The sequence below is a fragment of the Salvelinus sp. IW2-2015 genome, linkage group LG14, assembly GCF_002910315.2.
Source record: "Salvelinus sp. IW2-2015 linkage group LG14, ASM291031v2, whole genome shotgun sequence".
NCBI lineage: Eukaryota > Metazoa > Chordata > Actinopteri > Salmoniformes > Salmonidae > Salvelinus > Salvelinus sp. IW2-2015.
In genome coordinates this window covers 27,801,509-27,813,331 of record NC_036854.1, presented here as the reverse complement: position 1 = coordinate 27,813,331, position 11,823 = coordinate 27,801,509, and the positions used below count along the sequence as shown (strand labels likewise).

The following is an 11,823-nucleotide window of genomic DNA, read 5'->3' as shown; positions in this document are numbered from 1 at the left end:
CTACATCCCTTCCCATTCTCATGTCGCCTCTTGTCAGTAGCTAGTCACATCCCTTCCCTTCCATCATGTCGCCTCTTGTCCCATAGCTAGTCTACATCCTTCCATTCCTCATGCTCGCTCTTCATAGCTAGTCTACATCCCTTCCATTCTCATGTCGCCTCTTCTCATAGCTAGTCTACATCCCTTCCATTCTCATGTCGCCTCTTTCATAGCTAGTCTACATCCCTTCCATTCTCATGTCGCCTCTTGTCATAGCTAGTCTACATCCCTTCCTTCTCATGTCGCCTCTTGTCATAGCTAGTCTACACCCTTCCCTTCTCATGTCGCCTCTTGTCATATAGCTAGTCTACATCCCTTCCTTCTCATGTCGCCTCTTGTCATAGCTAGTCTACATCGCCCCCTTCTCATGGGTCCGCCTTCTTGTCATAGCTAGTCTACATCCTTCCTTTCTCATGTCGCCTCTTGTCATAGCTAGTCTACATCCCTTCCCTTCTCATGTCGCCTCTTGTCATAGCTAGTCTACATCCCTTCCATTCTCATGTCGCCTCTTGTCATAGCTAGTCTACTTCCTTCCATTCTCAATGTCGCCTCTTGTCATAGCTAGTCTACATCCCTTCCATTCTCATGTCGCCTCTTGTCATAGCTAGTCTACATCCCTTCCATTCTCATGTCGCCTCTTGTCATAGCTAGTCTACATCCCTTCCATTCTCATGTCGCCTCTTGTCATAGCTAGTCTACATCCCTTCCTTTCTCATGTCGCCTCTTGTCATAGCTAGTCTACATCCCTTCCATTCTCATGTCGCCTCTTGCATAGCTAGTCTACATCCCTTCCTTCTCATGTCGCCTCTTGTCATAGCTAGTCTACATCCCTTCCATTCTCATGTCGCCTCTTGTCATAGCTAGTCTACATCCCTTCCATTCTCATGTCGCCTCTTGTCATAGCTAGTCTACATCCTTACCCTTCTCATGTCGCCTCTTGTCAAGCTAGTCTACATCCCTTCCATTTCTCATGTCGCCTCTTGTCATAAGCATAAGTCTAACATCCCTTCCTTCTCATGTGCCCTCTTGTCATAGCTAGTCTACATCCCTCTCCCTTCTCATGTCGCCTCTTGTCATAGCAGTCTACATCCCTTCCCTTCTCATGTCGCCTCTTGTCATAGCTAGTCTACATCCCTTCCATTCTCATGTCGCCTCTTGTCATAGCTAGTCTACATCCCTTCCCTTCTCATGTCGCCTCTTGTCATAGCTAGTCTACATCCTTCCATTCTCATGTCGCCTCTTGTCATAGCTAGTCTACATCCCTTCCCTTCTCATGTTGCCTCTTGTCATAGCTAGTCTACATCCCTTCCCTTCTCATGTCGCCTCTTGTCATAGCTAGTCTACATCCCTTCCATTCTCATGTCGCCTCTTGTTCATAGCTAGTCTACATCCCTTCCATTCTCATGTCGCCTCTTGTCATAGCTAGTCTACATCCCTTCCCTTCTTCATGTCGCCTCTTGTCATAGCTAGTCACATCCCTTCCCTTCTCATGTCGCCTCTTGTCATAGCTAGTCTACATCCCTTCCATTCTCATGTCGCCTCTTGTCATAGCTAGTCTACATCCCTTCCTTCTCATTTGTCGCCTCTTGTCATAGCTAGTCTACATCCCTTCCTTCTCATGTGCCTCTGTCATAGCTAGTCTACATCCCTTCCATTCTATGTCGCCTCTTGTCATAGCTAGTCTACATCCCTTCCCTTCTCATGTCGCCTCTTGTCATAGCTAGTCTACATCCTTCCCTCTCATGTCGCCTCTTGTCATAGCTAGTCACATCCCTTCCTTCTCATGTCGCCTCTTGTCATAGCTAGTCTACATCCCTTCCCTTCTCATGTCGCCTCTTGTCATATACTAGTCTACATCCCTTCCTTCTCATGTCGCCTCTTGTCATAGCTAGTCTACATCCCTTCCCTTCTCATGTCGGCCTCTTGTCATAGCTAGTCTACATCCCTTCCATTCTCATGTTGCCTCTTGTCATAGCTAGTCTACAATCCCTTCCATCTCATGTCGCCTCTTCTGTATAGCTAGTCTACATCCCTCCATTCTCATGTCGCCTCTTGTCATAGCTAGTCTACATCCCTTCCATTCTCATGTCGCCTCTTGTCATAGCTAGTCTTACATCCCTTCCTTCTCATGTCGCCTCTTGTCATAGCTAGTCTACATCCCTTCCATTCTCATGTCGCCTCTGTTCATAGCTAGTCTACATTCCCTTCCTATCTCAGTCGCCTCTTGTTCATAGCTAGTCTACATCCCTTCCCTTCTCATGTCGCCTCTTGTCATAGCTAAGTCTACATCCCTTCCCTCTTCATGTCGCCTCTTGTCATAGCTAGTCTACATCCCTTCCCATTCTCATGTCGCCTCTTGTCATAGCTAGTCTACATCCCTTCCCTTCTCATGTCACTCTTGTCATAGCTAGTCTACATCCTTCCTTCTCATGTCGCCTCTTGTCATAGCTAGTCTACTCCCTTCCTTCTCATGCGCCTCTTGTCATAGCTAGTCTACATCCCTTGCCTTCTCATGGTCGCCTCTTGTCATAGCTAGTCTACATCCCTTCCCTTCTCATGTCGCCTCTTGTCATAGCTAGTCTACATACCCTTCCCTTCTCATGTCGCTTCTTGTCATAGCTAGTCTACATCCCTTCCTTCTCATGTCGCCTCTTGTCATAGCTAGTCTACATCCCTTCCATTCTCATGTCGCCTCTTCTTATAGCTAGTCTACATCCCTTCCATTCTCATGTCGCCTCTTGTCATAGCTAGTCTACATCCCTTCCATTCTCATGTCGCCTCTTGTCATAGCTAGTCTACATCCCTTCCCTTCTCATGTCGCCTCTTGTCATAGCTAGTCTACATCCCTTCCATTCTCATGTCGCCTCTTGTCATAGCTAGTCTACATCCCTTCCCATTCTCATGTCGCCTCTGTCCATAGCTAGTCTACATCCCTTCCCTTCTCATGTCCGCCTCTTGTCATAGCTAGTCTACATCCCTTCCCTTCTCATGTCGCCTCTTGTCATAGCTAGTCTACATCCCTTCCATTCTCATGTCCTCTTGTCATAGCTAGTCTAATCCCTTCCCTTCTCATGTCCCTCTTGTCATAGCTAGTCTACATCCCTTCCATTCTCATGTCGCCTCTTGTCATAGCTAGTCTACTCCCTTCCATTCTCATGTCGCCTCTTGTCATAGCTAGTCTACATCCCTTCCCTTCTCATGTCGCCTCTGTCATAGCTAGTCTACATCCCCTTCCCTTCTCATGTCGCCTCTTGTCATAGCTAGTCTACATCCCTTCCCTTCTCATGTCGCCTCTTGTCATAGCTAGTCTACATCCCTTCCTTCTCATGTCGCCTCTTGTCATAGCTAGTCTACATCCCTTCCCTTCTCATGTCGCCTTCTTGTCATAGCTAGTCTACATCCCTTCCCTTCTTCATGTCGCCTCTTGTCATAGCTAGTCTACATCCCTTCCCTTCTCATGTCGCCTCTTGTCATAGCTAGTCTACAATCCCTTCCATTCTCATGTCGCCTCTTGTCATAGCTAGTCTACATCCCTTCCATTCTCATGTCGCCTTCTGTCATAGCTAGTCTACATCCCTTCCATTCTCATGTCGCCTCTTGTCATAGCTAGTCTACATCCCTTCCTTCTCATGTCCCTCTTGTCAAAGCTAGTCTACATCCCTTCCATTCTCATGTCGCCTCTTGTCATAGCTAGTCTACAATCCCTTCCCTTCTCATGTCGCCTCTTGTCATAGCTAGTCTACTCCTTCCCATTCTCATGTCGCCTCTTCTCATTAGTAGTCTAATCCCTTCCCTTCTCATGTCGCCTCTTGTCATAGCTAGTTCTACATCCCTTCCATTCTCATGTCGCCTTTGTCATAGCTAGTCTACATCCCTTCCCTTCTTCATGTCGCCTCTTGTCATAGCTTAGTCTACACTCCTTCCCTTCTCATGTCGCCTCTTGTCATAGCTAGTCTACATCCCTTCCATTCTCATGTCGCCTCTTGTCATAGCTAGTCTACATCCCTTCCATTCTCATGTCGCCTCTTGTCATAGCTAGTCTACATCCCTTCCCATTCTCATGTCGCCTCTTGTCATAGCTAGTCTACATCCCTTCCCTTCTCATGTCGCCTCTTGTCATAGCTAGTCTACATCCCTTCCCTCTCATGTCGCCTCTTGTCATAGCTAGTCTACATCCCTTCCCTCTCATTGTCCACCTCTTGTCATAGCTAGTCTACATCCCTTCCATTCTCATGTCGCCTCTTGTCATAGCTAGTCACTCCCTTCCATGTCTTCATGTCGCCTCTTCAAGCTAGTCTACATCCCTTCCCTTCTCATGTCGCCTCTTGTCATAGCTAGTCTACATCCCTTCCCTTCTCATGTCGCCTCTTTGTCATAGCTAGTCTACATCCCTTCCTTCTCATGTCGCCTCTTGTCATAGCTAGGTCTACATCCCTTCCATTCTCATGTCGCCTCTTGTCATAGCTAGTCTACATCCCTTCCATTCTCATGTCGCCTCTTGTCATAGCTAGTCTACATCCCTTCCCATTCTCATGTCGCCTTCTTTTCATAGCTAGTTCTACATCCCTTCCCTTTCTCATGTCGCCTCTTGTCATTAGCTAGTCTACATCCCTTCCATTCTCATGTCGCCCTTTTCATAGCAGTCTACACCTCCATTCGCATGTCGCCCTTTTCATAGCTAGTCTACATTCCCTTCCCTTCTCATGTCGCCTCTTGTCATAGCTAGTCTACATCCCTTCCATTCTCATGCGCCTCTTGTCATAGCTAGTCTACATCCCTTCCATTCTCATGTCGCCTCTTGTCATAGTAGTCTACATCCCTTCCCTCTCATGTCGCCTCTTGTCATAAGCTAGTCTACATCCCTTCCATCTCAGTCGCCTCTTGTCATAGCTAGTCTACATCCCTTCCCTTCTCATGTCGCCTCTTGTCATAGCTAGTCAACATCCCTTCCCTTCTCATGTGTCCCTCTTGTCAAGCTAGTCTACATCCCTTCCATTTCTCATGTCGCCTCTTTCATAGCTAGTCACATCCCTTCCATCTCATGTCGCCTCTTGTCATAGCAGTCTACATCCCTTCCATTCTCATGTCGCCTCTTGTCATAGCCTGTCTACATTCCCTTCCCTTCTCATGTCGGCCTCTTGTCATTAGCTAGTCTACATCCCTTCCATTCTCATGTCGCCTCTTGTCATAGCTAGTCTACACCCTTCCATTCTCATGTCGCCTCCTGTCATAGCTAGTCTACATCCCTTTCCCTTCTCATGTCGCCTTCTGTCATAGCTAGTCTACAATCCCTTCCATCTCATGTGGCCTCTTTCATAGCTAGTCTACATCCCTTCCTCGTCTCATGTCTGCTCTACTTGTCATAGCTAGTCACTTCCCTGTCCATCCCTTCCAGCTTTTACATCCGCTTTGCCCTGAAACTCGGATATGAAAAAATCACTAAAAGTCATTTTGGAGATTGGTCTTTGGTATTGGCGTTTTTATTGCCTACCAATGGTTTCCATGCCAACGGGGTCCTTCTAGCTGGCCTACTCTAATCTGTCACCTGTTTGGTTGGAATAAACAGAGGGAGAGCTTATGGTGTGACATCATGCTGCCTGGCCAACAGTGCACACTGACCTATATTACAGAAAGTCGATTAAACCAAGGGAAGGTTCCACAGGCTTACACCCCACMGAGTCCATTTACAACCCTGCAAGGATAAGCCTTCTGTTGAATGAAGAGGAATAAAATGCTCTGGAAAGACTGACTACGGGATGTGTAGCTGGGTGGACCTCGCGGTCTTTTATAGTGGCTATAGTTTTGCAATGGTGAGCATTAATTAAATGAATGCATTATGAAATCAGTGAGTTCAACACCAGTTCATGACGTGTTGCTGAGAGTTTGTTTTTAGTAAAATGTTCAAACAACTAGAGTGCAACATCGAGTTGGCTTCTCAGTAAAGCACATGGTCTGTTTCAGTCGTAGCTGATGAACCCTGTATACTCTTCTGACTGCCACGGGCCGTAGTGGCCAKGGTTGGGTAGGTTAAATGTAATCCGTTACAGTTACTAGTTACCTGTCCAAAATTGTAATCAGTAACGTAACTTTTGGGATTACCCAAACTCAGTAAAATAATCTGATTACATTAATTTACTTTTAGATTACTTTCCCCTTAAAGAGGCACTAGAAGAAGACAAGAATGTATGTTACCAATTGAACGACATCTATTGCAGGATAAATCACTGTTAAAGTTTACATAGCTGGCCATATATGGATGTTACATTTTACTTTGAGTTTGTTATGTAGGCTTCTTCTAACCCATCGYTTTCTACTACATTTAATAATGCGATTAAATTATATCTTTACATTAAAAACCAATGTCTATCAGAATTAAAATAAATGTTATACCCCTTGATCTTCAAGAATAGGACTTGGAAATATGGAAGTATAGATTAGCCTAATTGTTTTACATTTACATTTACATTTAAGTCATTTAGCAGACGCTCTTATCCAGAGCGATTTACCTGAGTATAATCCCAAAACTAAGGATTTATTAGCCAGCCCTACTTTGTTGTTTATGATTTTGTTGTAACCACTCTGATTAATAGACAGCTGTGGATGCAAGGACTGACCATCCATGATATCTAAATTATTGTTATAACCATGTTATGAAGCTATACAGTGTTTGTTTACATTTACAATGTTTACAAACATTGGAGAAAAACAAGTTTATATTTTGGGTTCTGATTAGGTATGACAGTTGAACTAAGCTCCTGAGGCATTTATAAATTATATTCYTCAAGAATCATTGGATATATTTAAATATAATTTATAAGTCCAAAAATGGACATAGCAACTACAGATTGCCCCTCAAAAGCGTGCGAGTTTTAGCGTGTGTCCATTAGGCCTATGGATTAATATATTTATCATTATGAATTAGATTGAGCAATAAAAGCCCCACTTTYATCCATAGGCTGGGATCCTCACTATGCAGCTGTTACAAGAGCGCAYTTTTCACTGGCTGTCCASYGGTTTCAAAAACAATGRTTGATAGGCAGCTTAAACTTCTTGAATTCAACCATTATTGGGTTTAAAAATAACAACATTAGATTTGTGAACAGCCATCCACAACAACCACAATCCGTAAGGCGCAATACTAAATGTGTCACGTCTTTCAAAATCGAACCCAGAAGCAGACCAGAGACAAGGAGAGTTAGGAAGAAGGTGAGTATTTATTTACAAGTGAATGTGAATGGGTAGATATATCCAGGTGGCGTAGCGGGCAGCGGGTGGTGAGTTGATGGGAGTAAATAGGTGGATCCAATGGGTAACGGAATCCCTCCGGCGACCAGGCGGGAATGGGGTAAATGATCCGGTGAGTAACTGAAGACAAACAAAACGGCGGTAAGTTTAAGACAAGCAATAAGTAAAAAACAACAAAACAAATTCTATCCAACTTAGAGCTGATACTATGGCACAACATACTGTTTATGGCTAACGGATCCGGCAGGAGTGTGTCAGGTCCGGGCTTATGAAGAGGAGAGATATGTCAGGACCAGGTGTGCAGAATAGCTGATGGGATTACAGGTGCGGGTAATCAAACTCCCAACTGGCTACATTTCCGGCAACCAGACAGGGTGCGTTCCAGGACGCCGGAAAAAAACACTCCAGGACAGAACACAGGCAAAAAACCGACTCAGGAAACGGGATTCGTGACAAAATGGAGAGAGCAGCAGTGTGATTCACATCAATGAACTATATAGATATCCAATATTAAGTGATATCCGTATCGCCGTTGAACTACACCACTACTCTCATCCTTTTCTCCAAGCGTTAATTCAAGTTGGATAATCTTTGGATGCCGACAGCAGTCCACACCATTACATGTAATCGGTTACTCCCCACCCTGGTAGGGCCCTTTGTTGGTGTGTGTGTGTTGTGTGTGTGTGTGTGTGGTTGTGTGTGTGTGTGTGGTGTGGTGTGTGTGTTGTGTGTGGTGTCTTTCAACCTCAATTTTGACAAAACAGTATGTACCTGGGCTGTCTGAATTTCACACTGTGACTAAAATATTTTTGAAACTGAGTAAAACAAAAATATGGTACATAGAACTTTAACTATTACATACACATGGGGTACATAGAACTTTAACTATGACTGACAGGGCATCAACAGCAATGACAACCCTGCCACAGCCCAGTGTGTGTGTGTGTGTGTGTGTGTGTGTGGTGTGTGTGTGTGTGTGTGTGTGTGTGTGTGTGTGTGTGTGGTGTGTGTGTGTGTGTGTGGGTGTGTGTGTGTGTGTGTGTGTGTGTGGTGTGTGTGTGTGTGTGTGTGTGTGTGTGTGTGCGTCTGAATGCTGCCACTACCCCAGCCAAACACCTCCATCCAGTGCAGGCCAAAGTTCACGATAGTTACGTTTTCCCTCGCAGATTCATTACAGCATGGATACGTCATTAATGACACTAATACATATTTACAGAGATTAATGTGGAGTTAGCACATAAGAATCATGAAATGGTAATAGGTTGATGGATATGGTGTCAAATGATGAGCAAATTAACTGTAATGGACTGAAGTGTTTTTTGTTTGTTTGTTTTGTAAAGAGGCATTTATATTTTTACCTTACTTTGTCCTTTAAGACAGCCTGAATATATTTAACAAGTATTTATCTGACCAGTAGTTATCTGACCAGTAGTTATTTGACCAGTATTATTGAACCAGTAGTTATCTGACCAGTAGTATTTACCAGTAGTTATCTGACCAGTAGTTATTTGACCAGTACTTATTGACAGTAGTTATCTGACCAGTACTTATTGACCAGTACTTATTGACCAGTAGTATTTGACCAGTAGTTATTTTGACCGAGTACTTATTGACCAGTAGTTATCTTGACCAGTAGTTATTTGACCAGTATTATTGACCAGTAGTTATCTGACCAGTAGTTATTTGACCAGTAGTTATTGACCAGTATTATCTGACCAGTAGTTATCTGAACCAGTTAGTTATCTGACCAGTATTATACCAGTAGTTATCTGACAGATTTAACAAGTAGTTATCTGACCAGTAGTTATCTGAGCCAGTAGTATTGACCGTATTATTGACCAGTAGTTATCTGACCAGTTTATTGCACAGTAGTTTATCTGACCAGTAGTTATTGACCAGTAAGTTATTGACCCAGTAGTTATCTGACCAGTAGTATTGACCAGTAGTTATCTGACCAGTAGTTATCTGACCAGAGTTATTGACAGTAGTTATCTGACCAGTAGTTATTTGACAGTTAGTTATCTGACCAGTAGTTATCTGACCAGTAGTTATTTGACCAGAGTTATATCTGACCAGTAGTTATCTGACCAGTAGTTATTTGACCAGTAAGTTATCTGACCAGTATTATCTGACCAGTAGTTTATTTGACCAGTAGTTATTTGACCAGTAGTGTGTACTCAGTGGAACCCATATGCAAAAATCTAAGTCCTTTTATAGTTTGCCGACGGAAAAATGGGAGCCATCATTTTGCGTATCAAAAATATAGTACTGTAAATTGTACTGGACTGCTATAGTTGCCAGTTAAACCTTACGTTATTTACATTTGAAAGACACTTGGGGAAAACTGATTGACTGTCACAATTGACCATTGAGAGATATTAGTGCTGGGGTGAGTGTGAGTTTCTCACAACTCTTCAATAATTTTAATCACAGTTTAATCACTGCTGGTTCCAAATAAGCTTATTACGGGGGGGGGGGGAGTACTGTATTGACACCTCTGTTTCAACCTTGAAGCTATGTCAAATACATCAGCAGCCAAATCAATGCTGACTTTCACATCAAGTGTTTCTTACCATGGCAGTTGCCCTAGATATGTTTGGCATTGGCAGGGAGGAATTGTACTTCATGCAGGTTGTTCTTGATTTATCCCATATTCATCTTTTGACACATATAAGGAAGTGCTCCTCAGATGGACGATGTGGCGGTTGTCAATATGATGATATCCCTGCATTGCTGTACACTCTTAGAAAAAAGGGTTCCAAACCCTATGTGGAAAGGGTTCTACATGTAACCCAAAAGGGTTCTACTTGGAACCAAAAGGGTTCTATCTGGAACCAGAAAGGGTTCTTCAAAGGGTTCTTCTATGGGGACAGCCGAAGAACCCTTTCTGTTCTAGGAGGCACTTTAYTTCTAGGAGCGTACGCTGTCATTCTGAAGCTATGCACAAAGTACTCACTTTATTATCAAAGCGTATTCTTATAAATGAGTTGGGTGTGAGTTGTAGCTAGACATGTGGGCATGTATAAGGGCATGTGTTGTACCTGTTTTCTCCGTCCAAATTCTCCCGTCTCATGTTGTGTGTATTTATTTCCTGTGTTGTAGGGTGAATCGCCATGACGACAGAACCAAATTCAGAGTCTAGCGCGGACCAGCAGGAGGCCAGTGCGGCTCCACAACTGGAGGCGGACTCTTTTCCCCCGGCTGCCGCCCACAGYACGCCTGTCAGGAAAGAGCAGGTTAGCCACACCCACAAAATACGCATCGTCATCGTCATACAGGAAGTGCATTAGGAAAAGGCTTTATATTCGTCACAGAAACATTTGATACAATATCAAACACCCACATGATAATAAACAAGTGTCCAAATATTTTCTCTGAACTTTCCTGTCAGATTCAGCCGGCAAACCAACTATTTATTCCACTTGACCATTCGTGTCACAACCTGTTTGSTCCAAAACAACACATTATCATAATCATACCTCTTCAACATGCCCACGGTGCTGTGTTAAAACATGTGYCCCCCTGTCCAGAACGGCGACGAGAGAGCGGAGGGAGGCGTGGTCCCACAGGGGAATCAGCTGGAGCCATCGCAGGCGGAGGAGGACAGGACCTCGTACAGGTCGTCCACCAGTAAGCTGTCCAGGTCTCCCGGTGGAGGACGGAGTGTCCGCAGCTCCAGGAACATGCAGTGCAAGGTCACYCTGCTCGATGGCGCCGTCTACACCTGCGTGGTGGAGGTGGGTTTGTTTCGCTGTTTGGGGAGAGGAGTTTAGGAGGTAGCTTTTTATTTATTTTAAATTATTTCACTTTTATTTAACTAGGCAAGTCAGTTAAGAACAAATTCTTATTTACAATGACGGCCTACACCGGCCAAACCATAACGACGCGGGGGGACGCTATTTGTGCGCCGCCGCTATGGGACTCCCAATCATGGCCGGTTGTGATACAGTAAGTGGGTTGGTGGTGTGGTGGGGATGGGTTTGAGTGTATGTATGTGGGGATGTACTGTGTGTGTGTGTGTGTGTGTGTGTGTGTGTGTGTGTGTGTGTGTGTGTGTTGTGTGGGTGTGTGTGTGTGTGTGTGTGCTGTGTGTGTGTGTGTTGTGTGTGTGTGTGTGTTGTGTGGTTGTGTGTGTGTGTGTGTGTGTGTGTGTGTGTGTGTGTGTGTGTGTGTGTGTGTGTGTGGCAGAGTTCACCAGGGATTAGAGATGGGGTGACGGCAGGACCTTTAATGTATCAAAGTTAGTCTAACTGACATTTCTTTATTTTCTTTATTTAACCTTTATTTTTATCAGGGGAGTCGTACTGAGACAGAAAGTCTCTTTATTTTATCAGGGAGTCGTACTGAGACAGAAGTCTCTTTATTTTATCAGGGAGTCGTACTGAGACAGAGGTCTCTTTATTTTATCAGGGAGTCGTACTGATACAGAAAGTCTCTTTATTTTATCAGGGGTGTCGTACTGAGACAGAAGTCTCTTTATTTTATCAGGGAGTCGTACTGAGACAGAAGTCTCTTTATTTTTATCAATCTCCTCTTCCC

General features: G+C 44.2%; 1 protein-coding gene across 1 annotated transcript in view; it reads left to right on the top strand.

Annotated features, from left to right (window-relative positions):
- Nucleotides 1–11,823, top strand: part of LOC111972782 (band 4.1-like protein 3) — a 93,376-nt gene that overhangs the window by 26,003 nt on the left and 55,550 nt on the right. The window contains 2 exon segments of the mRNA XM_070446602.1: nucleotides 10,387–10,520; nucleotides 10,815–11,021. Of these exon segments, the coding sequence (XP_070302703.1) occupies nucleotides 10,398–10,520; nucleotides 10,815–11,021 (330 nt within the window). The 5' untranslated portion in view covers nucleotides 10,387–10,397.